The sequence below is a fragment of the Camelus ferus genome, chromosome 25, assembly GCF_009834535.1.
Source record: "Camelus ferus isolate YT-003-E chromosome 25, BCGSAC_Cfer_1.0, whole genome shotgun sequence".
Lineage (NCBI taxonomy): Eukaryota > Metazoa > Chordata > Mammalia > Artiodactyla > Camelidae > Camelus > Camelus ferus.
The window spans coordinates 7,097,222-7,125,176 of record NC_045720.1 but is presented as its reverse complement, the minus strand read 5'-3'; the positions used below and the strand labels follow the sequence as shown (position 1 = coordinate 7,125,176).

Genomic DNA, 27,955 nt, shown 5'->3' with positions numbered 1-27,955 from the left:
ATGCCCAGGCAGGGTGACCCCAGCTCCTTCTGCCAGAGCTCACCGCCCCGGTGTGAAATCACAGCCCTGTAGCTTTCCCTTTAAGAGCTGTCAGAGCCGGGGAGGCCGGCCAAGCTTGGGCTGGAGGTGGGGACAGAGGGAAGAAAGAAAAAAAAGAGAGAGAGAGGCAGGAAAAGTTTTTTTTCAGAGGAAAATGCAGGGTTTGTCCTTAACCCTGACGTCAGATCTTGCTTTAATAAAACCCCCCAAGAGCCGCGGGGAGAGGCGTATCTGGCGCTCCTGATGGGCCGGGTCAGTCTCGGCCCCGCTCCCCCGAGAGGTGGCTGGATCCTCTGGGCTGCTCCGTAGATGCCTTTGCCACTGACTTCCAGGCATGAGGTGGCTCCTGCCCTGGACGCTGGCAGCAGTGACAGCAGCAGTGGGCAGCGCCCTGGCCACGGTGAGTCCTGCCCGGAGGGGAGCAGAGAGGGGTCCCACCTGGTCCTGCTGCCTGGGTGGGTAGCATGAGAAGGGCTGGCACGCTGCAGGGCAGGGAGGTGCCCACTGAGGGGCAAGGGCGAGGCCCAGGATGAGGAGTAGGGCTGCTGGGGACAGCTGATCCTGACTGGGTTAGGAGGCAGGGCCAGCACCTGGGGAAACTAAACAAACAGGACTCCCACGTCCTTTCGTCGCACTGGGAACTTGGCAGAAAGGGGTGCCCGGAGGAACTGGGAGTCAGCAGGCTTTGACTCTGGGCCTAGGTCTGCCCAGACAGGCTGTGTGGCCTTGGGCTAGCTGCTCACCTTCTCTGAGCAGCATAAAGTGAGGAAGACTGTTGTTAGGAGACTTCTAGAGTTCTTGAGCTTGGAAAACAAGTTGCGAAGTGTTGGAGGTGCGACAGGGAGGGGAGACGGAAAACTCCAAGAAAACTTGGAAGGAAAAATGCCACCTTTCAACAAAAGCAGTCACTTGAGCAAACAATACTTGTGGCGAGTCTCTAACCCCAGCTGCTGCCGCCTTGGCCTTACACAGCCCTCTGCAGTTTAGGAAGCGTGCACATTCAGGTCCTGCATAAGAAGCCCGCTGTCTCGGGGCGCCTTGTGTGTTCTGTCTCTCTGACCTCCATCCCAGGGCGCACCGAGGGGAAGGGAGGGAGGTCAGCACCTCCAAGAAGCCAGGGAGTGAGACACGTGGCAGCCCAGAGCCAGCCTGTTGGCTCCCCGTGTGGAGCGGGCACAGGGCGGGCAGGAGGTGGGCAGCTGGGAAGAGCTTCTGGATCCAAGATCCCACAGCCTGGGCCGGGGACTGCTGCCAGTAGTGAGGCCGCGAGACAGAGGGAGGATGGCAAGGGGGAGTTTGCTACCCACTCACACTGACAGCGTTCTCTGGGATCCATGTGTCCCATTGATGGATGAGGAAACTGAGGCTCAAGGGATAAGCTACTTGCCTGTGAGCTCAAAGATGCTGGTTCTGACTCACCCAGATCTGAGGTTGAGAGCTGATGGCTGACCACAGGCCAGATGCTCGTACGTAGGAGCAGGGTGAGAGACATTCCACCAAGTGCAGTAGTCTGTATAATGAGGGCAGGGAGTGTGTCTGTGTGACTCGCTGTTAAATCCTCTGTATCTGGCACGACTCCTGCCCACAGTTGGTGCAGAACCATCCTACTCCCTCCCGCAAAAAAAGGATATTCCACTTTACAAATGAAAGAAATGGAGACAAGGCAAGTAAGGGGCTTGCTCAGGGTCTCAGAGTTAATAAGTGAGAGGGTGCAAATCTTATTCTGCCGAATCCCGCTTTCTTCCAGAGTTTTCCTACAGACTGGAGCAACTAGGAGGTGCCAAATCAGCCTTTATTTCAGGGTTGCTATGTCTGGGAGGACAGGGGGTGGGTGGAGAAGCAGTCAGAGGGGTCGGGTAGCGAGGTCAGAGAGGAAGAGAAGGAGATAAGTATGTGAGGGGTCCAAGTGCACGGGAACCCCACTTACCACCTCAGAGGCTCCAGGGAAGAGGGGTTACAGGCCCCCAGGCTCAGCTAAGGGGACACGCAGCACAGGAGCTGGGAGCCCAGACGGACCCAGGCAGCTGGATGGAAGGAAGGCTTCTGGGAGGAGACGAGGTACCTCTCTTCTGTGCGGCCCCTGCCTGGGGATCTTCTCTGGGGACCCACACTACTCCCCAACACTGTTCTCCAATTCAGGAGCTCCCCGGGCAGAGCCATAACGACCCCAGTGAGAACTGGGGGACAAACGGCAACCCGCACGTTGCTTTAGAGCCAAATTCCATACGTGGCCATCCGCCCCAAACTTACACATAAACAGAGCGTGAGTCTGTGCAGGGTCCCACCGGGAATTTACTGGGAAACATGATTATAGATGTTCATATGGAAGGAAAAGTGTCTAAGATTCGTCAAGAGGGCTTCGAGGAAGTCTAGCTGTGGAGAGGACTTGCCTTATCAGATAGTAAAACATTATCAAAAGGTCCTGTAACTGAAGGAGGACGCCAACCCAGGAAGAGAGAAATCCAGGAGCCCAAAGGCGTAGCCGAGCACCTCCAGGGCTGTGACGCAAGATAGAGGCGTGCTACAGACAGGACCTGGTCCCCCACCTCATCGCTCTTTTCTTCCTTTTACCTGCACTGAGTGCCAGCCACATGTGAAGAAAAAAGCATTTGGTGGGCACTGCCAAGCACTGTGCCAAAGGCTGTATATTTACACACATAACTTCCTCAGTTTATCCAAAGGACATTTATTAACAGTTCTTAAGCATCTCCTAAATCCTCAGCAATCCTATTAAGCAGATGTAATTATCCTCCTTTGTAGATGCAAAAACTGAAGCTCAGAGAAGTTAAGTAATGTGCCTGAGGTCACACAGCTAGTAATCAGCGGAGGTGACATTTGAACCTAGGTCCCGCTCTCAACAATGCAGCCTCCTGGCTCTCTGATCCACATGCTTGTACAGGGTCTGTGCCCCTGCAGAGCTTCCAGGCTGGTGAGGCAGGTGACAGCCACTCACGTGTTGGGATGAGAGGCAACAGGTGTGATGCCATCCAGGAGAAGGAGGCAGGGTGCAGGCTCTGCCACTGGCTGGGCCAGCTTCAGCAAGTCCCCTAACCGCTCAGACCTCCGTGTCCCCTCTTGTTCATCGGGGCTGATGACCTCAGCCCCACTAGGCTCCCTGCTGCTGAGGAGTGAGCACAGGACTGCTTGAGGGAAGCCTCTCAGAAGCGCGGGACTGGTAAACATCGCTGTGCTGATAAATGCCGAGGCACACACTAGGTGCCTGGTAGTCAGTATACGGCTGGGACCCGCATCCCTTCTCCCGCAGCAATGAGTCTGGGTGTGCACAGGTGTATAAGGGTATGTGAGTGATCGTGGCTCGTCTGAACATGTAAATCCCCCTGGTGTGTGTGAGCAGGAGGCGATGCCCATGCTGGGTGTGAAACGTAAACTCATTCTCAGCTCCTCGGACCAACTGCAGAATAACGTGACCCCGGGTACGAGGCACATCCCTTTTAAAAGACGGCAGGACCATAAATGACATGGCTGTTTCACACCTCCTGTCCATAGTGGGGATCTGAGCTAGCACCTCCCCCTCACCCCAGGCCCCACACCACCAGCTCCCTGCTCAGAGCCTCTTCCAGCAACTTGGAGATTCTGTGCCCAGTTCCGGACCTCTCCTGCCACGCTTGTCTAGGACGCTGGCGAGAGCTCGACTTGGACGGGCACTTCCCACCTGGGCCCGGCCCTCAGTGAGGGCTCGCCCTCTGGAATGGGCACGGGAGCGGTGCTCCTTGGGAAACCAGATCCTGACCACGGACAGGGCAGTACCTCCAGACATCAGCAGATTCACCTCCTGTGGTTTTAGAAAAGGCCCCTTGCCCCTTGCCAGCAAAGGAGCTGAATGCCAGGTGGCTGTCTTTATCCAAACAGAAACCCTGGAATTCCTCCCAGGAACTTTTGCCATCTCTCTGAGTGGCTGGGAGGGGCTGCCACACACATGGTGGGTTCCACATGGGAGCAGGGAGGCGAGCCAGCAATGGTCCAGGGTGGGATCCCGGGAGGAGCTGGGGGGGATGCCAGCCACAGCCTGGGAAGCAGAGCAAGGTAGGGAGGCTCACCAGAGAACCGCAAAGCACTGCGGATGTCTGGGGCGGGGCTTCGGCTCGCTGGTCATTCATCCAGCACCTCCTACGGAGCGCCCTCTCTCCCAGGAGCGTGGACGACGATGAAGGCTAACACTGATCCAGTGCTCGCTGTGTTCTGGACAGTGTCCCGAGCATGTGCATATACTGACTCACTTGAAAACCACACACCTACAAGGCAGGCGGCATCATTAGAGTCTAGACCAGCATCGTCCAATTCGTAGCCACTCGCTACGCGAGGCTCCTGAGCACCTGAAATGCAGCTGCTCCCAGCTGAGCTGTAAGAGTAAAATACACACTGGATTTCAAAGGTTTAATGTGAATACAAGAATGTAAAGTTCTCATTATTATTTTTTTTCTTGACTCAGTGTTGGAATAATACCCTTAATATATTGTTAAACATAATAGATTATTAGAATAAATTTCACCTTTACTCTTTTAGTGTGGCTGCTAGAAAAGGTAAACTTCCATCTAGAGCTCACATTATGTTTTACTAGACAGTGCTGGCCTGGAAAGACACAAGGGTACAGAGAAAGGCTGTAACAGGTGGGGAGGGGAACATACTGAGGGCTCTGATCCTAGCTTCTCCACTTCTCAGCTGTGCACCCTTGGACAAGGAACCCAGCCTTTCCAAGCCAGGTTCTTCATAGTAAAGAGGCATAATACTAGTATTTGCTTCTTGGGTACTAATCCTCTCAGGAGGGTTAAAACATGAAAGGGAGGTGAGGCACACGAAGCCCCAGCTCACCCAAAGGGAAATGGGGACTGGTCCCCATGGTTCTGATAGCGGGGCTGGGGGCATGCCAGCTGGAGTCAAAGCAGTGGCTGCAGACAAGTGCCAGCTCCAAACAACTGAGCAAGCAGGGTTTACAAGGACCCCATGTTCAGTACCAGGTGGGCAAGAGGAGGGACAGAGTAATTGGTGGGTTGTGCTGGGCTCAGAGCTGAGGTTGTTCTTCTGAAGATCTCGAGGTTTCCATATCCTGGCCAGCTTCCTGGTACACTTGCAGGGAGTCAGTAAACACGTCTGGATTATCATGTAGGAGAAAGAAATACTGATGATGGTGATGATGACGATGCTGATGGTGGTTATGATGCTGGTTGTGGTGATGCTGGTAGTGATGCTGGTGATGATGGTGGTGGTGATGCTGGTGGTGATGCTGGTGGTGGTGATGTTGGTGGTGGTGTTGCTGGTGATGATGATGGTGGTGGTGATGCTGGTGGTGATGCTGGTGGTGATGATGATGGTTGTGATGCTGGTGGTGATGGTGGTGATGATGATGGTGGTGGTGATGCTGGTTGGTGATGATGGTGGTGGTGATGCTGGTGGTGATGCTGGTGGTGGTGATGCTGGTGATGATGATGGTGGTGGTGATGCTGGTGGTGATGCTGGTGGTGCTGCTGCTGGTGATGATGATGGTGGTGGTGATGCTGGTGGTGATGCTGGTGGTGGTGATGCTGGTGGTGGTGTTGCTGGTGATGATGGTGATGATCTTGTAGGTGAGACTTGTGTCTTACAGCCCCAAGTCAGGGTCCCTTGTCAATGACAGTGGTTTTCACAGCCTATCCACTTCCTTGTTTCATAGATGTTAACACCCCTCCCATGTATCCAGCCCCTTCCTATTTCTAGAGATGTGAGTAACAAAACATTCAGCTCTGTTCCTACCATCGAGGATGGCTCACATGTTAGAGACAGATTTTCACACTAGCACAGGGGACTGTGTTGAAAAATTTGAGAGGGAAGCTTAGAGGGCTGCAGAAGCGAAATGCCAGCTCTGGGGCCCTGAGCTGGAATTTCTGGGGAGGCTTCCCCCCACCCCATCCCCAGGCACCTATACTGTGACTGACACCTTGAGATTCTTATGGGCACTTGATTTCCTGAACCACTGAATTAGAGAGACTCTGGTCTCTCCTCCAGCCTTGACATAATCAGCTCCTTCCATAACAAGGGCAGGGTGGAGGGGGGAAGAGAGAGAGAATCAGAGAAGGAACTGGGCCTCTTAGATGTGAGTAATGAACATTCCAGGGGAGGCGGTAAAGTCTGCCTGCTCACCCCACTCCCCTAATCTGGAGGCAAGTCCAGGCTTGAGGCGTGGACCGTGGCTCTGCTCAGCCTTGGTGGGTGTGTGGGGCGGGAAGGAGAGGAAATGAGAGCCCAGGACCAACGGAGAGGAAGGGAGGGGGAGGGGCCCTCCCCTGCCCCTCCCAGAATCCTGAGTTGAGTCTTGGAGTGGAGAGAAGGGGTGGGCCTGCGCCAGGACCCTGCCCAGGGCTGGGCGGGGAGGAGGAAGGAGGTGGTCTAAGGGTAGAGGAATATTCTGAGCAAGCAGGGACTGGTACCCTCCCCTTGGGGCAGAGGGTCGTCTTGCTCAGACAGCTAGAGGCCCGGGGAGACTCATCACGGAGACTTTAGACAAGCTACTCGCCCTCCTGGTGCTCATCTGCTAATCTTGAAAGTAAGGAGGTTGGACTTGACCCCAGACTCACTTCCAGCTGGAGCCCCTGTAAGACCTAGTGGCCGGCACTCACACACAGGTGGGCCAGCAGCAGGGCGCAGGTGCCCTAATTCCCGTAGGGGAACTCCTGCTAATGACGCTCTGTGAAGGGTATTGTTGGCCTTTGCGCCTGTAAAGAGGTGTCCCATGTTCTGGGATGTCCCTCTAAGTACACTTCCTCCCTTCAAGATGTGCAAACGTCTTCTCCTCTTGGCCCGCATCTCCTCTTTCAGCCCTCAGAGTGCACCCCTGCTCTGGTAAAACTGGAAAGCAGCCACCAGCTTCATCTCTAAGGATCCCACCGTCCTAGTGGTTCCCAGCCAGGCTTGGTCCTTAGATCCCCGGGTGCGGCTGTAAAGAGCAATGCCGGCTCCCCCAGGCCTACTGAGCGGGCTGGCCAGGGGTCCAGGACCCCAGGGTTTTCACACTTTCCACCGCAATTGATTCTCGAGGTCTTGCAAGTTTGGGAAGCATCCTTGTAGATAACAGGTACCACTGGAGAGCTCTGTCCCTGCCCACCTCCCCATCTCAGTGGACAATGCCTCCATCTGCCCTGTCAGCAACCTGGGGCCATCATCCGCCCTTAGCTCCCCAGACAGTGCCTCCAGCTGCCCACTCCTCCCGGCCGCCAGTGGGAGCAGGGCCCTCCTTCGGCAGAACCCTCCCTCCTGTACCTCCACGACGTTCGTCTGGCCTACAGGTTCAAGTCCAATGAACTCTGTCATCAGAATGATGTGGCGTAAACCACAGAGTTTGAATTTAGAAAGGAGATCATATTGAGCCTGTTTCTTAACCTTTCTGAGCCTCAGTTTGCTGGTCTGTGATGTGAGGGCATCTACCTCTGAATGTAGTTGTGCTGGAGGACGGGTCATGTTGAGCACAGAGCCTGCAGCGCACGGGCGCTCCATAAGCATCTCTTTACTGCCTCCTCCAAGACTGGCCCAAGCCTGTTTCCAGCCTCACCCACTGGGGCTGCCCTCCTTCACCTTCTCTCGGACTTCCGTGCTCACATCTGTCCTCCCTGCCGGAGTCCAGGCCCCGTCCAGGAGCAGGGAAGGGAGGTGGGTTGGACTCGGGGCAGTGGAGGGAGGAGAGACCTTATCTGAGGCCCGGCTCAGTCAGAGCTGGAAGGCGCCAGACGGATGGCCTCGCCCCAGCCAGCCCCATCGAGGGGCCACAGTCTCGGCATAGGGGCTCGAGCCCAGGGCCTCTCACTCCAGGTCCAGCCGTAAGAGCTAAAGATGGTCCTCTGGGTCGTACTGGACAGCTGTTCACCTGTCCCTCATATGCAAAGTAGGCCTGAGCTCCACGGAGGACAGTTTCTTCCACCAATGTCTGTCTGGCTGTTACTCCAGGGCTGGTCCCCTCCTTGGTCATCCCACAGAAAGTCTTGGGATGTGAAGGGTCTCAGATCCTTTTGGTGAATCGAATGAACCAGAAATTAGACAAGAACAGGGTCCCTTAGAGGTCATCAGAGGAGTGTGAGATCCAGAGTCAGTGCTGAGTGTGTACTTTCCTTGCTGGTCTCTTAACCTCGATGGGCCTCAGTTTCCCCATCTGTCAAATGGAGACCATCAGTGCTGCCCATGCAGGGGTTTTGCTCCCCTCTGGCACACAGTTTGGCTGACCCAGGAAAGACCCCCATCTTCTCTCAATGGGCGCACACATCCCAGACATGGCCCTCGAGTCCTTTGGCCGTCGCCTCTGACTGCCATCTCCATGTTCTTGGACCCTAAGCCCCAACAACAGTGGCCACTGGTCACACCCCTGCTCATGCTGCTTCTCAGCTTGGATGCTTTCTCTGCCCTGCTGGTCAATTCTCACTTATCCTTTAAGATGAAGAGCAAATGGTTCCTCCTCCAGGAAGCACTCCCTCCTGCTACACCCCCGCCCCTTCCCTTCTCACCTGGCTCTCATAGCCCCCTCCTAGACTCTGCTGAGACACCCTGCAGTGGGGCCCTTGGGTGTGATGCCTTAGGAGACTGATACTGGGTTCAAATCCCAACTGTGCCACTTGCGAGTGGCCTTGGGCAATTGATTGGACCTTTCCATGACTCAGTTTACTCACCTGTAAACTGGGGAAGATGACTGTAAAAGCAGCCTGCCTCTTAGGCTTATTACAAAAATTAGATGACTTAGGGTATAAACTCATCAAAGAGTCATGAAAGGAAAAGTGCAGGACACGGAGACCTCACTTTTGATCTTGATTCAAAGAAACCATCGCTTTTTTTTTTTTTAAAGCTTTGAGATAACCAGTCAAGTCTGAATAGGGACTGAGCGTGCCCTGTAGAGAAAATGACAAAATTGTAACTGATTTTATGGATGTGAGAATGGGGTTGCTTCTTTAAAAAAAATAAAACTTCTCCGTACTTTAGAGACACTCTGTGAAGAATTTCAGGTAAGATCACATGATGTCTGAGATTGCTCTGAAATCCTCAAGAATGAAAAATTACGTGGGTTGGTGGGAACAGAAGAGGAAACAAGATTGACAGGAGTTGATAATTATTGAAGCAGGAATAAGTAAGTGAGGTTCATTATATTATCCTCCCAAATTTGTGAGTATTTGAACACACCTCTAACACAGAATGAACACATTTTAAATGTGATTATATACAGTGCTGATTATATACAAATGCCTGCCACTTGCTCTGAGCTCCACGTCAGCGCTTCTCAATAGCGTGGTCACTCTGTAACGGAAGTTAGTGGATGGCTTCTATAAAAGATCGGGTAGTAAATATTCTCAGCTTTGTGGCCTACAAGCTCTCTGTGGAATATTCTTCTGTTTGTTTGTTTGTTTTTGGTTGTTTTACAACCTTTTAAAAGTGTAGCACGCACTCTTGGCCCTTACACAAGTGCTGCGAGCTCGACGTGCCCGTGGGCTGGTGTCTGGTCCTTGCTTTATAACACAGTCACCTTCTTATAGCCCTGTCTCCTCAGGAGGCTGGGCGCCCCCGAGGCTTTGCACTGGGAACTTTGTAAGACACTTCGTGTATGTTTGATGAATGAATCAATGCATGAGGGCTCATCATCTGGAAAGAAACCTGGCTTCCTGCCCCGTCTACCCTCCGTAGAAAGTCGACTTCCCCAGCCAGAAGCTCACAAGACTGCATGTTTATAAAACCAATTAGCAGAAAATCTCCACAAACCTTCCACATCCCATGATGCGCAGCCCGGCCAGCGCTGAGTCAGCTGCCAGGCCTTCAGTTCCCTGGAGATCCCGCCGGAGATCCAAGCGTGGCAGGCTCCGGGCAGGGCTGGGGCCTCCGAGCACTCAGGCCAGGCGACCTCAGGGGTTTGAAGCTAAGAGCTTCCCCAGACGGCGGCCCCACGGGCAGGGTATTCCCACCAGGGTCCCAGGAACAGATCCCCAGGGGTACACGCCTCAGGTAGTGTCCACCAAGTCGCACTGTGGCTACCTGTGAGTTACACCAGAAATGTGAAAACGAAGCATGGGGCAGGGTGGGCTACAGGGCATCCCCAGCTCTGGGCCCAGGCCCGGGTCCGCCGGGCCTCTCTTTTCAGTAAAGGCCCGAACAGAACCTGTTTCCAGGCAGGGGAGCCCTTTCCTAAAACCCCCAAGGCCCGGCTGGACCGGCTCAGACCATTTCTGTCTCAACCCTGCCCCCTGGTGGAGCATCTGGGTGCGGCCACCCAAACCCAGGCATGCTGTGCTCTCACGACATCCTTTCTGTTCACTGAGCATTGCCTGGGGTCTGCCAGGAGCAGTGCTGGGCCTCCATGAGACGAGAGCTGAGAGGTGAGCAGACAAAACCGGGCAGGAGCCTGAGCGGGCTCTGGATGCCCGGCCCGGGAATCATCAGGGTACCACCTCCACCTTCCCGTCTTCCCCCGTAAACACAGTGGTGTCTGCAGGGAGTCTACTTGCAGAAGCACATCATAAAAAGAGACTTTTATGTGAACAATGGCAATTTGGAAGCGCCCAAGGCTGTCCTCGACTCTCTCTGGCCTTCCCCCCGCTTTCTGCTCGCTTTATGGTTTTCTTTTTTCACTCATAGCTTCTGCTGTGAGAAAAACGATGTAGGCACCCCATGGCAGTGGGTTTGCAATGGCCCCCATACCAAGGCCAAGGGCAGGTGGACAGGTCATGCCATCTTGGGCATTCAAGGTGGCTGATGTCACGTGTGGGTGTGCAGTCACTTTCCCGGGTTGTGGATGTTTGACAAGGCAGCCGGAACTCCAAGGGTCATGCACCAATCCCAGGGGTCCTTAACCCTGCGATCTGAAGGTCTTCCCGCCCTACAAGGACCTTCTCCCGGGATGAAGGTCTGGGAAGTTTTCCACCACTAGATGGCGCCAATGGCAAGGGCTTGGCTCAGCCGAACCAGAGCCCATCCCTCCAGGGCCCCGGGGGTGTCATCACCTACTTTCCTTGTCCAAGGGGGCCTTCTCTGAGCTTCCCTTGAGGAGCTGCATGCCTTGGGGCTCTGGTATGTACTTGGAAAGGAGGCTTCCCTCTGGGGAGCTTTAACTTGGTATGGAGACAGCAGAGTGGATAGTATCCATTAGGAGATGGGAACCTGCCAGATTACAGCCCATCCCAGCTGCACCACAGGCCTCATTCCAGGTCCACAGAGAGAAGTAAAGCTCACATTTTAATAGGGGAGGCAGCACCTGTAACACAACCTGGGAAAGGCATGGAAGGCTTCCTGGAGGAGAGGGCTTTTTTTTATGTCCTCTGCCAACAGTAGGTCCTGGCGGTCTAGGGACTGTCAGAGATGGTCTGGAGGACTCCTAAAGCTCTGGGCCTCCACTGTCACAGATGACAAGGAAAAGGCTCTCTCCATGGGGCCAGAAAGAAGAGTGTGTGTGTATGTGTGTCATTGGTTTCATTGATTTGGAGGTTTGGGGTTTTGTTGTGTCCTGTTGTGTTTTTCGAGGAAAAGCAAATAAGGGCCCGCAAACCAAATGCTTCCCAGGTGAACATAGACTAGCACTTGCCACCCTCCAGAATAATTTGTTCGCTGCCAGCAAATCTGCCTGAAACCAAGCCTAGAGGTAACAAAAGCCTCAAATCAAAATTTGTGTAATGAGCTTTCAGAGGCCTTTTATTTGTCACATCAATATTTACTATACTTGTTATGGGCCAAGCCCAGAACCAGGAGTCCAACTAATCCAGCACTTTGACCTGGACCATCTCTCCTGGCCTCCGATCCTCACAGCCAAGGGCGCATTCACTCACCTCGGCAGAGAGATTGCCGTCCTGGTGTTCAGACAGCCCCCGGGGCTGGCTGGGAAGCCCAGCACTCTGCATGCAGCCTCGCACTGAAACATATCACCTCTCATGACTATCCCTCCTATAAGCTGTGGTCCCATAAGCACAGTAAAATTTTAACTTCATCTTCAAATGCCTATAACTTGAGAGAGATTGTGAGCTCACTCAGCAAATGTTTGTCGAGTGACTGAAAGATCCCAGAGAGGCAGAGGTAAAGGGTGCAGAAATGAAAACTCGGAGAGTCGTTCGTGGCCAGGCCCTGACGTGGGCTGTGTCACCCTGGACATGTCCCTCTGCCTCTTCGAGTCTCGGTTTCCTCCTCAATAAAAGGAAGGAAGAATCTACCTGAATATCTCAGCCTCTGCTGTTCAAGGAATGAAATGCAGATCTATAAATCCACAGAGCAGGGCTCTTCTGCTTCAAGATGGAGGGGGCAACATGTGGGGTCCCCCCACAAGCCCTGGCCCCACCTCCACTAACCTCCGAAATCAGGAGCAATGGTTGAGAAGCCCGGGGACAGGAGGCTCCCTAGTGGGGACCACTGGCCTGGGAGTCAGAAAATGGCCAGAAGCTGCCTTCAGCCCACAGTCTCTGTCCTCAGGCACCGCCCTTCCTCCCTGGGCCTCAGTTTCATCCATTGTAAAGAGTGAGGGGCCGGGATGGCGGTTCAGGGAGGATGCTGAAGGGGGTGGGCAGGTGACTGCATCCCTGAGGTACAGGCAGCTTGAAGCATCTCACACTGGCCTACTCCCCAGAGCAGCTTCCTGTTCTGTTTTTCACGCTGGCCTGTCATCCCGTCCATCATATTTGCCAGATGAAGATGAACATATTGGCTGGGGGATGGGAATGGGTTCTGGCAGGGAGCACAGGTAGGGGGAGTGGAGCGGTCATCCATCACCCTGAGCGCAAAATGAAAAGACCCCCTCTACAAGGCTCGCTCCGGCAAAGGAGCATCACTCCCCTCCCCATGGGGCTCAGGAGCCGTGAGGCTACACACCTGCCACCTGCCGCCACCCACTGCAGCCCTTTCCTGGTGCTCAGAGGGTAAAATAATATTAGGATAATAGGTCAGCTGGCTGAAACCTGGCGTTAAATGTGAGCCAGCTGGCTCTGCGCGCTCTTAAAGGGCCCTTCATGGGGTAGAGAGGGCAGACCTTTAGAGAAGAGCAATGGGGTACTGGCCACACCCCACAGTGTGACTCATCAGAAGGCAGCAACTACAAGCCTCAGCGCCCCCTGTAAAACGAGGACACTCACCACCCTCCCAGTTTGCAGGGTGGTCAGAAGGGAAGGAAACACACGGGGCTCAGAGATCTGGGGGAGAATCTGCGCTCACCACCCACCAGCAGGGGGATTCTGGCAACTGACTTAGCTTCTCTGAACTCCAGGCTCCTCCGTCCTGTTTGTTTCATTGAGGAGAAAGGAAATGTCTGGCTACCAAAAGCACAGTAGAAAAATATAATTTGGTGTAAACCTTTTGAACAGCATGAAGCTGGAAAGATGGCTGCAGGCCTTTGGGCTTTGAAACCCCCGCGGGGCAGCCCCGTTTATATCTGCAATTCCCCCACAGGCCCTCTCTCCAGCCCCCACGGCCATGGCCTCCACTCCGGCACCACTGGAGGACACATCTTCACGCCCCCAGTTCTGCAAGTGGCCGTGTGAGTGCCCGCCGTCCCCGCCCCGCTGCCCGCTGGGGGTCAGCCTCATCACAGATGGCTGTGAATGCTGTAAGATGTGCGCTCAGCAGCTGGGGGACAACTGCACGGAGGCTGCCGTCTGTGACCCCCACCGTGGCCTTTACTGCGACTACAGTGGGGACCGCCCGAGGTACGCAGTAGGAGTGTGTGCACGTAAGTGAGACCCCCCTCCACCTTCTGGCCAGCCCCCAGCACCCCCAGGTCTGGCTCGGGGCCCCCGCCCATAGCCCTTTCTCTGGCCAGGCTCCAGTTTTGTGGGCGGTACCCCCCACCCCCACCCCAGTCCATGATTAGAGGCCAGAGGCTGGGCCCTTCCTGAGCAAGGACGGATGCTGCATTTCTCATGTGTCCAGAACCTGGCTTTCTTTCTCTTCTCCATCCTGGAGACACATCCATGGCTGACTCCAGGGAAGACAGAGTCATCAGGAAAGACCAAAGCCTGATTTTGTCCTCTTAGTGGTAGGACATTTTGCGGGATGCCCATGACCTCCCAGGGGGCACTAGGACCCTGCAGAATTCCAGATATTTCAGTAATATTTTAAATTAAAATAATATGGTTTTAAAACATATAGTAGCCTCGACAGAATAAAAACCAGCAGCCTGCAACCATCCCTTCCTACCACCCACCCCTCTTCCTCCAGTTACTACGGTCACTTTTAACTTTTTAGTCCTTCCTTCTGGTAGTTGTGACTATTCAATATATGTATGTCTTCTGCTATATCTTGACTGGCTTAACTGTGGATAATCTATTAATAGTCCTATATGATAGCTGATAACTTAACTCCATCTTCCAATACCATTGTCAATTTTTGGTTATAAAACACTATCTAACCACTGTTTACAGTATTACGACTTTGTAAATGTTTTTCGCCACAGCATGAGACAGTATATTTGTTTGAATTTCCTTTATGATGAAGCCTTTTGTTTTTCCTGGAGTTTCTAGTTGCCTTTGTTTTTCTTTACTCTCGATCTTTATAACAGCCTCATGTAGGGGGAGAGGCTGTTGTTGTTGTTGTTGTTGTTGTTGTTGTTTGCCCTTCAAGGGCTCTATCATGTCCTTTTTTGTTCCCAGAGACCTCCTTTCTGGGACTTTCTGGTCTCCTGAGTCAGGACTGGTATTCACTTAGCTTGAATCATCCAAGCATTTGTTCAAGATACATGATCTGGCATGATGAAGAGAGGTAACTAGGCATCATGACGCAGAAGCCTAACTTCTGAAAAGTTACACAAAGCCTCATAAACCCAAGAACTCCTTTCTTCCTTCAATGCTGAATCAGGTTTTCCCCATAACTATGACTCTAATACAATCCATTACATATTCCCACACAGCAGAGTCTCTCAAAGCCAGCTAACCCATTATATTTCCTGAAATGGGTTGTTGATGAGGGTTATGCCCATAATTCCAAGTCAGACAATCATGGTTTACCTATGAGCCCTTTCTGCTCTTTTGACATTAGTTCATCCTTCAATTTTGATACCAAGTCATCTGTCTTTAGTTTTCCAAGTAACCGTCATTGATTCTCCCATCTTTCCATTTTTCCCCTCTTTTACTCAGACTCATCAGTAGCCTCACAAAACAGTGTGTTCAAAGAGAACTTGCAACACCATCCACAAAGACACATCTGATGTGTTGATTAAAAATGTGTTTCCTGAGCCCTACCCCAGACTTACTGATTCAAATTCTCTGGAAGTGGGGATGAGACTCTACATCTTTAACAAGCTCCTTCAGTGATTCTCATGCCCAGGTTTGAGCTGATTGCTAATAGATACATCACCCATTGACTCTCCCTTATCCAGGAAAGGAAACCAGGCTGAGCCTTCCTGCACTAGAATCCCCTCCAGTTCTATGAGACTGTCTCATCATCTCTTTCCCCTTTTACAGCTGTTCTTCGAGGTCATTAAAAAGGTAATTCACTGTAATTTTAGTAACCTCTAAAGCTGCATTTATATCTCACCATATGCCTGGCGCCATGCCTTTGTAAACATTCTCTCACAGGCCCAGAGACCGTGCAGCCCCTGGAGCTACCTCTCCTGCCTGCCTTTACCTCCAGGGGCCTGGACAATCCCAACCCACCCCACCCCCACCTCCACTCACCACAGCCTCCCAGCTCCTCCGCGTCGTGGGTCTCGTGTATTTCCTTTCCTGGCCTTTGGAAAGAAAACTATGGTCTTCGAAGGATTTTAATAAGTCTTACACTTGCCAAGGGTCCTCTGGTCATACAGGTTTGCAGACATTGGAATAAATAAAGTTACACAAGTGTTACAGAACTTTTCAGAGGTTTTGTCAAATTCCAAAGGGGAGCCATCGTAGAAAGGCTTTTCTTTCCAAACTTATTTGCACAGTGAGCTCTTGTCCAGGCAGATTTTTACCCAATCAGCCCCCTCCACCATACACACATACACACACACAGAGTCAGATACACACACAGCATGCATACATGTGTAGGTACACACACACACACACACACACAAATTCACTAGTGTTCTACTGAACATCTTCCCAGAAATGCTGCCATTGTGTCTGAATTCGTGGGACCTTAATGCAAGAAAGAGGGGAATCCAGGATCTGAAGTCTATAGAGAAGAAGGTGCTTCAGGGCCAGAGGAGAAAGAGGAATAAAAATTCCTCTACATAAATAATCTTTCAGCAAATGGCCAACAACCAATAGACGCTCCCCAGGACAGGGTAAATCTGTCCTTAGAGGTGTGTATGTAACTAGGCCAGGACAAGGTAGTGAAAATGAGCAATTGCACCAGTAACTCAAAGAAAAGATGGTGGGGACCATGGGAAACTACTGAATGCAAGCTTTGGCTATCGGAGGTCAACCCTACTGGGCTCCAGCCACTGTGGCAGAAAAGTGAGCTCGGTCTGGTCCAGTTCGCTCCATTTTCAAGAGAATCCAGGAATCCAGACTTGTGTATGATTTGGCAACATTGGCAACACATTCAAAAAAAATTTGTAGAACATTCCATGGGCCAAAATAAATACATCTGTGGGTAGAGAGTGACCTCTGAATTAGACTGTTCGGCTATTTTGGCTGTACAAACACGACTCTGCACTCAGTGCAGCTGGGTCAGGCTGGAGGGTGGTGTGGTTTGCTGGAAGGATCATGAAACTTACAGGCAGACAGACTGGGGCTTTGAATCCTGGCCCTGCCACTTGCTGGCTACGTGACCTTGGACATGTCACTTAAGGAGCTCACCTGGCAGTTGAGGATAAACCAAGGATTTTGTTAGAGCCCGAAATGTGATTGCCTGCTTTTGGTTGTTGTCTCATGTGCCTCAACTTTTCTTCATTGAAGTCACTTTAGCCCCATTCGTGGTCACCCTCAGAGTCAGGGGGCAAGTTGGGTTCCAAGCTCGGACTCCCCAGGCTGAAGAGTGAGGGAGCAGAAAACTCACCCATGGTGTTTGGAGCTAGACAACCTAAGTTCAAACCTCAGTGCCATAATTAACTAGTACTTTGGTTTTAGGAAAGCTGCTTAACCTAAGTGTCAGCTTCCTCATCAAGGAAAATGCAGCAAATAATGCCTGCCTCTTTGGGTGGCTGGGAAGCCGCACACTAGACACATGGTAGAAACCCAGTACAGAGTAGGGCTCAGCCCACCTGACATCCATCCACCCATCCATCCACCCATCAGTTCATTCGCATGGTGAATGCAGGTTAGTGATAGTCCAACAATGCGGGTACAAGACATGGCCCACGTCCCTGCTCCCAGGCAGCGGACAGTCCACTGGGGGTTGGTGAGAGGAGGGAAAGTCCAGGCGGCACAGCAAGGCGACCTGAGCTCCTGGAAGTCCTTCAGTAAGAGGAAAGCTCTCCAGGCCGTGCCTGGACTCGCAAGTCTGAGATTAGATAGGAGATGGTGAAGGGAACGTGGCCGGCTTCACCTTCTAGCCTGGAGCTGGTCTTTCAACTAGTTAGAAAGTGAATAAGGGAGGGGCCCCAGAGTCCACCGATGCATAGCGTCCCTCCCTTGCCCCACCCCCAAAGCTCCCAGGAGAGCAGGAGCAACTCTAGATGCAGTGGTTCCCATCCTGGCTGCGAACTAGATTCACTTGGGGAGCTACCAAGGCAAATAAAAAACAACCCCAAAGCCCAGGTCCGCTTCCATATACTGGGGCATGGCGTGGGCATCAGAATTTTCAAGAGCTCCCCCGGGGGCTGCCGTCCTGCAGCTGGAGATGAGAACCACTGTGCTAAGCACTCCCGGGCACCCAGCACTGCCTTCTGCATCCAACGTCCACCCACACAGGGCAGAGACGTGGGCTTTATTTAGCACACTCCCTTCTCCCGCACCACCCTGCCGCCAACACACCCTGGCACAGGCAAGCACACACTCCCTGGAGAGCCAGAGAGTGCCATCAGGGGTGACGCAGAAGGCGAGGACTGGTGATTCACCCCATGCTTCCTCTGCTTTGTTTTGCTCTGTTTTCCTATTTCCACTCCTTTACTGGTGCCTGGTGGAAGGAAATGGACAGTGGAGTCAGAGCCCCTGGGCTTGGGGCACAGCTCCATCCTTCACCAGCTGGGTGACCTTAAGCTGATGAATCACTGTCCCTCCTGGCCTGCCAAAGGAAGACAACAACGCTCTCCTGGTGGAGCCACCGGGAGCACTGTGTGAGAGAATGGATCAGACTGTGCCTGGCCCGAGATCAGATGGGCAGTGATTGTTAGTGCCTTTCCTTCCTGCAATTCCTCCGGCACAGTCACCTCCCAGGAAACCCAGCAGTCGCTAGGACATTCCCACAGGCTGTGATCCTGCCCCTGCTGCTCCACTGAGTCTCGCTCTGCTGCCTTGGGCACATGACTTAACCTCGCTGAGACTTGGTTTTGCCACACATAAAAATGGAGGTGATGACACGGTAGATTTTCCTTATGGGATCAAGTCAGCAGTGCAAGGAAGCCTAACACAAAGCAGGTCAGGCAACCGAGAATCTTCACTCCTGTTGGATATAGGGGTTATTATTATTATTAATAAGCCACCTTCAGGTGACACCAGGAAAAGAGCTGGAACTACTGGCAGATTGCAGATGCCAGACTAGCCCTCCTTGGGGGCATGCCCTTGCTGCCCTGGGCTCTCTGCCTTCACTTCCACTTCTCCTAGGGTGGGACCTTGCATCAAGGGTGGGGATGCTGACCGGGGCCCAGCAGCCCCACATCTCTCCTGGAACTTGCAGAACCAGCTCCACCCGGCCACTCTGATGTCAACCAGGTACCTCATGTCTAGTGAAGAACTTGAGTCACCCCACCCCACCCCAACCCTGCTCTTCTGAGGACAGAGCATCACTCTCCTGCCAGGGCTCAGGACCGGGAACTAGGAGTCACTCTTGACTCCTCCCCTCTCATCCTGGCATCCCATCTGTCAGCGAGCCCTTTCTCTTCAAGACTCTCTGTCCCTCTCTGGTCCAAGCACCACCATCTCTTACTTGGATTACTGCTGTGTCCTTATTCAGTCAATCTAGTCTCAGCTCAGCACCATGAGTGATTTCGTGAAGCATAATGCGTATCCTTGATTCAACAGTTACTGAACACCTACATGTCAGCTTCAATTCTAGGCACCAAGAACTCTGCATTTTCCTCTAAGCTGCAGGGAAGCTGTCTCTCACCGCATCTCCTGCCTCCTGCCTTCTCGCTCTCTCCCCTGCCCTCCCCCACATCCTGGGGTGCTCCCACCTCAGACCTTTACACCTGCAGCCCCCTCCCTGCCTGGAAGGCTCCTCCCCCAACACCTGGGTAGCCTACCTCCTCACCTCTTTCCCATCTTTGCCGAAGCATCATCACCTCAGCAAGGCCTTGCCTGCCCACCGATTTAAATCTGCGACCCCTCCACCTCCCCACCCCCAACTCCCTCCAGCTTTACTTTGCTCCCTAGCACTTGCCCCCATCAACAAGTATGTTGATCTTCTAGAAGGAAGATCTTTTGTCTGTCTTCTGTCACCCCCACTACAACGTAAGCCCTATGAGGCCAATGTAAGCCCTATGAGGCCAAGACAGTCACAGCTAACCCCCCCCCCCCCAGAACACTCGTAGATCTGCACTGGATGAATGAAGTCTTTGTTCCAAAGTGTTGCCGTTGGTTTTACATCATATCTGGCCCTTCTCAGAACCATGATCTAAAAGCAGACAATTACCAGGACTTGGCTTTGTGCCACTTACTGGGGACAGGACAAGGGGCTCGCCATATGAGTCCTGTTGACTGAAAAAAAAAAAAAAGTACAGCCTAAAAGTTAAGAATTATGTTTCATTCAGAGGACTTTCTGAGCACTTCAAGTCCAGGAGGCAGCCCCGCACATCACTCTGAGGGGCTGCTCCGAAGAGGTAAGGGAGGCGCCAGGATGTAGAGGAGATTTTGCAGTAAAGACTGGGTATTTGGAACATCAAAATATAACTGGGAATTAAAGAACACAGACATCTCAAGTTAATTAATTAAGTACTTTTCTATGTGTGGGGAGGTGCAAAGGTCTGGGCTCCCTGAAAACATGCCTTTGATATGCACTTTGGCTATTTAGGGCCACTATCCTGTTCTTTCCCATCCTGAGTCCCCTCGGGGCACTATTGGGGGCAGCTGAAGTGGCTGAGGGCCTGGCAGCCATCCCGACTTCCCCCCAGCGCACATCAGGGGCAGCGGTAGTGGCCAGTGGCTTCATGGCTGTAGCATCCTTTGTTCGCTGATACAGCCATAAACATCTTTCGTTCACGGCCCTTATCCCAGGCATGCGATTGCCTCTCACTCCAAGGCCAGCCCTCCAGTCCGGCACCGGGTGGTATGCCAGGGGTGGCGACTGAAGCTGTACAGGAACTGGCCCTCCGTCTGCTCAAGTCCCACCCAATTCCGCGCCGCGCCACCGCTCCACACTGCTCTGCCTTTGCCCTCGGCCCCTGCCCCTCGGCCCCTGCCCCTCGGCCCCTGCCCCTCCAGGACGGGGGAGCCCTGGAAGGGGGTGGGGGGGTGGGGGCTGGGTCCTGCCGGGCCCCCCCCCCCCCCGAGCCAGCTGGCCTGACGCAGCCGCGCCTGTGTCCGCAGAGGTGGTCGGCGTGGGCTGCGTCTTGGACGGAGTGCGCTACGGCAACGGCCAGTCCTTCCAGCCCAGCTGCAAGTACAACTGCACGTGCGTGGACGGCGCGGTGGGCTGCACGCCGCTGTGCCTGCGGGCGCGCCCCCCGCGCCTCTGGTGCCGCCGCCCGCGCCCGGTGCGCGTGCCGGGCCGCTGCTGCGAGCAGTGGCTGTGCGACGACCACGACGCCAGGAGGCCTCGCAAGACGGCGCCGCGCCACACGGGTGCCTTCGGTGGGTGCGGGGAGTGGGGCTGCGGGGAGGGGCGGGCGGGGTGCTGCCTCGAGCCCCTGAGTCCCATCCCCCGTCCACCACGCAGGAGCGGTGTGACCTCGGGAAAGTCGCATTTCCCCTGGGACCTTATTTCTCCGTGGGTGAAATGAAAATGCTGCCGGCTGTCCTGTCTGTCACATGTGATGCTCCTTGCGGAAAATGAGGAAGTGCTGGGTGAGGGAGGAAGTAGACACCTGCGATTGCCTAGTTTCCTATTTAAGAGGTTAGGTGGGGAGGGGTGGAGGTGGTGTGTGGGTACCCGGAGGAGAGGCTTGAGCAGCAAGTGCAAGGGCAGGAGAGGGAGTCCACGGCTTCCCCCTCACTAGGGATGGATGGACAGGTGAGGCTTCACCAGATAAGCCAGCCCAGAGAAAGCTCCGGAAAGGGAAGACTGGGGCAGGCCTGTTTGTTTCATCCACAGATTATGGAGCCTGCCCAATGCCAGACACTTAGCAGGGACCAAATCAATGTTGGTCATACAGACGGATGAATGAATGCATGCATGCGTGGATGGAGGGGTGGGCTCAGGAGACCTCAACAGGGGCAGTGGGAGCAGAGGCTTTAAGGAAGGAGCAGATGCAAGCGCCATTGCCTGAGTAAGACCGAAGGTCTTGGTGTCAATGCAGTGCGTGGGGTGGAGGAAAGAGAGGGGCAGCAGATGATTCCCAGGGCTGGTGGTTCCCTAGGACAGGATCCAAGGAGTACGTTTGGGAGGAGATCTCCCTTGTTTAAGATGGGTTGAGACTGAGGCTGGGCGGGGTGCCCTGCCCATGGGTAGGATCACCCAGAAGCATCCTTGGGGACAGCATTGGAGGCGGAAAATGGGGTAGAGAGAGAGCTCTGAAGTCACCTGGAGCTGCTGACGGCCTAGGTGTAACGTGTAGATTGAGAGAGAGGGGCCTGGAGTGGACGTCTTGGGGGGCTGACGTGTGAGGGTGGACAGAAGAGGAGGCCGAGAGGGGGACAGGAAGCAGAGCCAGGGATGTTAAGAGGAAGACCAGGAGCATCTGACGACATGGAAGGCAGCAGATGAGGACACTTCTGGAAGGAAAGTGTCTATCAGACAAGTGACATGATGGGGCAAAGAAATGGCAATGGAGTTTGGGGGTTCTGAGGGTACTGGTGACTTTGTACAAATTACAAGTGCACGGAATTGTTCAGGGAGACTGCATAGAGCAGGGTTTCTCAACCTTGGTGTACAAGGGTCAGCCCGGACGGCAGAGACCTGCCCCCAGGCTGCCCGCCTTCTGTGGTCTGACTGGACCAGGAAGGAGGGTGCCCCCCCACCTACCCCTCATACAGGGATGCACAGCCTTTCTGGGTGGGGCTTGGGGTGCCCCCACTAGGCTGAGCAGCCCCATGGAGCAGCAGCCCCCTGTCCCTGTAGTGGGGGGGAGCTCTGTCCCCAGCAGGCCCAGACAGCAGTCCCACCAGGAAACTCAGCAGAGCCACAGGAGGGTCACGGTGGGGGTGGGGGCAGTGGCTGTCTGCCCATTGTGTCATTGTGTGTGGCCCAGTGACCCCATTCTGACCGAGCACAAGCAGAGCCCCTGCCGAGTGGGTGACCCAGAAACCAAAGCTCCTTCATCCTCCGAAGCAAATCCCTCCCCACGGCCTGCCTCCCTCCCTCCCTCCCCCTGGTTCCCAGCCCCAGCTCATCCCAGCCCAGCCCCTCTTCTCTTCTGTGCTCAGAGGCCTCTCTTTTCTTTCTCCTGTCTCTCAGAGGTCCTCTTCTCTCACTCCTTCCTTCCTGCACTCATTCATCCACGTCCCCTGCACACCCATCATCTCTGCCTGCACCTCTCTGGCTTCTGTGCATGTGTGTGTCAAAGTGAGACTGGCTTCTTTGGGTCTTTCTCCTGTGTCTTGTTCCCTCTTTCTGTGGGATCTCACCTTTGTCTTACTGATTTTTTACCTGCCTCTGTGCCTAGCTCACTCCATTCTCCACTTCCATTTTCTTACTAATTGAGCGCCTACCACGCAGAGCAGGATGCCGGGATACACTCATTAACAGAACCATCCAAGAGCTGGTGTTTATTTGGCCAACAGTCAAGCAACTGCACAAGCTCACATTTACCAAGGGCTTACTGAGGGCCAGGGACAGCTTGAGTGCTGTCACATATGTGCGCTGATCTTTTCTGTCCACCGCCAAGGACAGGCGGGAGGGAGGTGCGATTGTCAACCTGGGGCATGGAGGTGGGAGCTAGCTTATTGGAAGCTATCCAGCTACTAAGTGACCACACTCAGAATTGAACCTAGGCCATTTGTCTCTGAAACCTGGGTGTCCCCTGAACCCCTCAACATCACCCAGATGAAATGCTAGTACCAAGGTGCTACTGCGTAGTCTCTCCCCTGTGACCTTCCCCAGGTAAACATAATCTCCGCAGGGACGGGGATGGTGTCTTTTTAACCTTTTATTCCCAGCACCTTGCAGATGTCTGGTGTGTACTCAGTCAATATCGGGACCGTTTTACGGCCATACCAGCCCCACCAGGCAGATGTTACTGCTCCAATGAGGAGCGCGAGGCCCAGAGTGAGTTGTCTAGGATCGCCCAGTCTGTAGGTGGTCGAGCAGGAACTGAACTCTGGTCCACCTGTCTCTTCAGATGGTCTTCTCTCCGGAAAAGCATCAGGAGCTCAAGACAAGTCCTCCTCTCACTGGGAATCCACTCTTGGTGGTGGGAACCCACCCCCTGAGTTAGAGGCCAGCTTGCCCTCCTGTGGGGAGGGGCACCCCACCTCTCTCCTCTCCGAGGTTCAGGGGCCCCAGCCCTTAGGGCGGTGATGGTGGGGACTGGGGGCTGGTGGAGGCGGGAGGCTCACCAGGAATCTGGCCTCCTCCGCAGTGGCCGCAGGTGAGGTAGAGCCCTGGCACAGGAACTGCATATCCTACACCAGCCCCTGGAGCCCCTGTTCCACCAGCTGCGGCCTGGGGGTCTCCACTCGGATCTCCAACGTCAACGCCCGGTGCTGGCCTGAGCAGGAGAGCCGCCTTTGCAACCTGCGGCCGTGTGATGTGGACCTCCAGCCACACATTAAGGTGGGTCCACCTCCCAGGGTGGGGCAGGCATCCTGGATGTAACAGACAAGCCTGGCTTTGAGCCTGGCTCCTGAGCGTCCTTGTGGGGGTCATTTGTAAAGTCGGAATGATCAAGCCCACATTGGAGCAGTTATTTGGGATAGCACGTGTCACCAGGTTGGCTGGGTTGTGAATTTCATTCAGTGGAAGTGGTAACCATGTTATTAGAATCAAGGTCGCTCTGGAGAGAGCCCGGGGATCCTCAGACATGCTCTCCTGAGACGATTCTGAGGGACCCCCCCTGACTGCCCCTCTGCTCCCGGGCCAGCGCACACCCGCGGGCTCGGGCATGACCACCACACTGGGGGTACGGGGCAACAGGGCTCAGGAGGGCTGGAGTCAAATGCCTGTTTGCTGCTGATTGCATGTGCCTGTGGCCAATCTCTTTGCATCTCTGAGCCCCAGTCCCCTCATCGGTAGAATCTTAGAATTGAACTCAGATATCCCTTCTAGCTTTGAGAGTCAAAGATAATTAAAATAAAGGATCAGGGATGTAGCGGAACACAATAGACTAAGACCCAGTTCTCAGAGTTAGAAATGGATCTGATTTTCTTAACTTAGGGCCTCCTCGCTTATGCCTTAGACTGGTGTGATATGTGATATGCCTTGGTATCATTCAAAAAATAAAGAAAAAGAAAAACTCAGCCCTGATTCCATTTTTGGAGCTCCAGTGATTTCTTGGATATGCTGAGGAGATGGTTGCCCTGTGGACAAGACAGCCTGCTTCCCACATTTTCTCCTGGACAATCATCTCCATGGCAGTCAGCTGGGCCCTTCTGCCTCCTCCTTGTCTTTCTCCTCTTTGTCTCGCTTCTTCCTCTCAGATTATTCCCCCTTCCAGACTAGCCTTTGTCGTCTTGGTGCTTGGAGCACAGTTGGTACTCAGCAGACATCTCTGAGTTACCGGCAGCAGGAGAAACAGGAGCAGAGTCCTAAGCTGGGTGAATGCACAGTGCATTCGAGGTAGAGGTGGATTTACCGTAAAGCTAATCCAAATTCCCTGCTGTTGGCTCATGATTTCCATCCAAGTTCATTTCCGTAATTATGTGCCTAAGATGGCTCTTAGATTGTATAAACCTCAGGCCCCAGACTGTAGCCTGGGTCTGCTCTACCTCCATTTCTGGCATGAAGCTGGTACGTTGTAGACCCCAACAACCAGGAGTCCAATGAGTTTAGTAAGTGCCTACTGTATACCAAGCACAAATTAGACTGGAGAGACACAGAAAGAGCCCCACTCTTGAGTGGCCTGCAGCCCAGGGGAGAGACAGAGCTCTCTTTAAATAATGCCAGTCCAGCTGAATCAGTTGCACAGGAAGGGTGTGTGTGAGAGGCTGTGGGAGGCAGAGGAGGAGGGGGTAGGGTAAAACGCACTTCCCCAGTCATGGAGGCCATGCTGGCTCTGCCACTAACTAGCCGGGGGCACTGGGTTGCCTGAAGGAGCCACAAAGGCAGTCTGTGTTGGTGAAACTGATGAGGGACTGGGTGTTGCCGCAGAGGAGATGCAGGAAGGAAGGGAAATTGGAGGTTGAGAGGTACCGTCTCAGCAAGGCTGTCCCTTTCTGTGGTCCTCGGTTTCTTCCCGCATAATACAGCGGGGTCTTGCTGTACTGGGGGCAGTTCTTCCTACTTGGAAGATGCTGCGAATCTGCAAGTCAGGAGTGCGTGGAGAGTGAAAAGGGAAGGCTTGAGGGCTTGGAGGGAAGAAAGTGGTTGTTGATCTCAACTGAAGCCTCCTTTTCCTGCAGGAAGGGAAGAAGTGTTTGGCTGTGTACCAGCCGGAAGCGCCCGTGAACTTTACGCTCGCCGGCTGTGTCAGCGCACGCTCCTACCGGCCCAAGTACTGTGGGGTCTGCACAGACAGCAGGTGCTGCATCCCCTACAAGTCCAAGACCATCGACATCTCCTTCCAATGCCCCGATGGGCCTGGCTTCTCCCGCCAGGCCTTGTGGATCAACGCTTGCTTCTGCAACCTGAGTTGTACGAATCCCAACGATATTTTTGCCGACTTGGACTCCTACCCTGACTTCTCAGAAATTGCCAATTAGGCAGGGACAAAACACGGGCTTGAGACCTGGCCCAGTGCTTGCAAAGCAGCCAGCCTTCTGAGGCCCTCACTGAGCCTTCTTTTGTCCACCTCCCACTCATTTCTAATTACCCTGATCCAGACCCGTGGGCCCCTTTCCTGTCTCCAGCCACCCAAAGCACCCATTATATTATGATGCTGCTGAGGCCCAGACCGTGGGTCCTCTCCTCGGCAGCATTCTCCATACCCTTCAAAGAAAGTGGCTGTCTCCAGCTGTTCTGGACAGTACCCAAGCTGGATCCGGCCCATCCAAGTCTCTGCAAGTCCTCCTGGATCTTGCCCAAGTCCCAAGGAACAGGATCAGCTAGACATTCAGTATCACTCGTTCCCTCTTTAGATGCCAGGCCACTAGGCTCCTTGGGTCCATTCAGAAGGACAGATGGGGTTTAGGACAGCAGAACGGTCCATTATTTGCCAAGCAGCACTCTAACAGACAGTGCTGACTGCAGCACACCAAAGTGTCTCTCATTCCAAAGATTTGTGCATCCTAAGGTCCCCAGGCACATGCCAAGTGAGGTGAATGGTTGTTTGGTTTTGTTTTTTAGTGGAAAATTGTATTCATTAATCTGGGCATTGTTGAAGTTAAGTTTCTCTTCACCCTTACACTGTGAAGGGTGTAAATTGGGTTCATCTCAGTCAGAAAGGCAACTCGAGAAACTTCATTCTTATTCCTGGGAAAAGCTCCCAGTCAATACTCCAGGGTCAGAGCAAGGCCAGTTTTCAGAAGGAGCGATTGAACTCAGCACTGGATCTGCCGCTCGTGGACAGGGCGTTGGGCAACTAGCCAGGCTCTTCCTCACATCTGGCCCCTCTCCCTGCTTGGGGGCTCGTGGGAGTTGGTGGAGTCCCCTGGGATGATGTCTCTGACTCCTATGACATTTCTCTGCTTTTGGGGAGTCTTGGGAGAGGCCAGACCTGCCTGCAATGATGGAGACAGGTCCAGGTGAGGTTGAATTAAACCAAGAAGTGGGTCTCTTTCTGCCTCAGTGACCCATTTCACAGACTGTGGGTCTGCTGACCCAAACAACCCAGTTCTGGTGTGAAGACAGAGGTTTACCAGTTGTTCTGAAACAGAATTTTATTTAACAGGGATGAAAAGCCAAAAGGGTTTGAAGCTAAAAGGAAGAGAAAGTTGTTATTAATGGAAATGAGGCTGTTATTTATTTTATTAGTAACGCATAGGTACTTACGGCCGGAGTTCTCTTATTTAATACCTTCTGCACATCAGATGTTGTTCTCAGCGCTTCACATACGCCATTACCCTAGCTCATGGGAACTTCGAGGTCATGTTGAAAAGTGTCTGTTGTTATTTCTGTTCTTACAAATGTGAAATGGAAGCTCAGAAAGATAAGGGAGCTTGACTAAAGACACCCAGCGGGTCAGTGGGGGAGTTAGTCCAAGTCAGGCTGACTCTGTAACCCATATTTCCCCCCTATTTTTAGAGCTTCCAAATGTGTCTGAGCAGGAAAACATGCTGGGCTGAGCGACTTCTCGCTGTCGTTGTTGGCTCTTATTCCTGTCTTTCTAGCTCCTTTCCCAAGACAAGAGAATGTCTGATTATTTAGGTCCCTACTCACCAAACAAAATATGGGATTAAACAAAAATCCATGAACCCCCAGCACATCGTCCCCTCCTTCCGAGCAGAACCAGCTCTCATCACACATTTAAAAGGATGATTTTGTTTATCCAGGGCTGCAGACCCAGTGAAGCTGCAGTTACCCATGAGGGAGCTCTGGGTGGTGTGCGGAGGGATTTCTAGACAGGGAACAAGGACTGAGAATGTGCTCGCCTTACTGTGACCTCCTGAATGCCCAGTGCAAGGCATACAGTGGTGCTTAATATGTATCTGATGAATAAAGGAAATTGTATGTGTTCCTGCTTGCATTCAGGTCTCTTCTTCCAAAGGTACATGACAAT

General features: G+C 53.3%; 1 protein-coding gene across 2 annotated transcripts; it reads left to right on the top strand.

Annotated features, from left to right (window-relative positions):
- Window positions 1-140: 140 nt before the first annotated feature.
- CCN4 (cellular communication network factor 4) lies at window positions 141-27,922 on the top strand. Of its 2 annotated transcripts, XM_032467746.1 has the most exons (5): window positions 141-439; window positions 13,420-13,699; window positions 20,574-20,837; window positions 23,723-23,916; window positions 25,701-27,922. In XM_032467746.1, the coding sequence occupies exons 1-5, from the start codon at window positions 374-376 to the stop codon at window positions 25,998-26,000; spliced, it is 1,104 nt and encodes a 367-aa protein (XP_032323637.1). In that variant the 5' UTR covers window positions 141-373; the 3' UTR covers window positions 26,001-27,922. The 2 variants fall into 2 exon arrangements, with proteins under 2 accessions (XP_032323637.1, XP_032323638.1); XM_032467747.1 differs by lacking the exon at window positions 20,574-20,837.
- The last annotated feature ends 33 nt before the right edge of the window (window positions 27,923-27,955 follow it).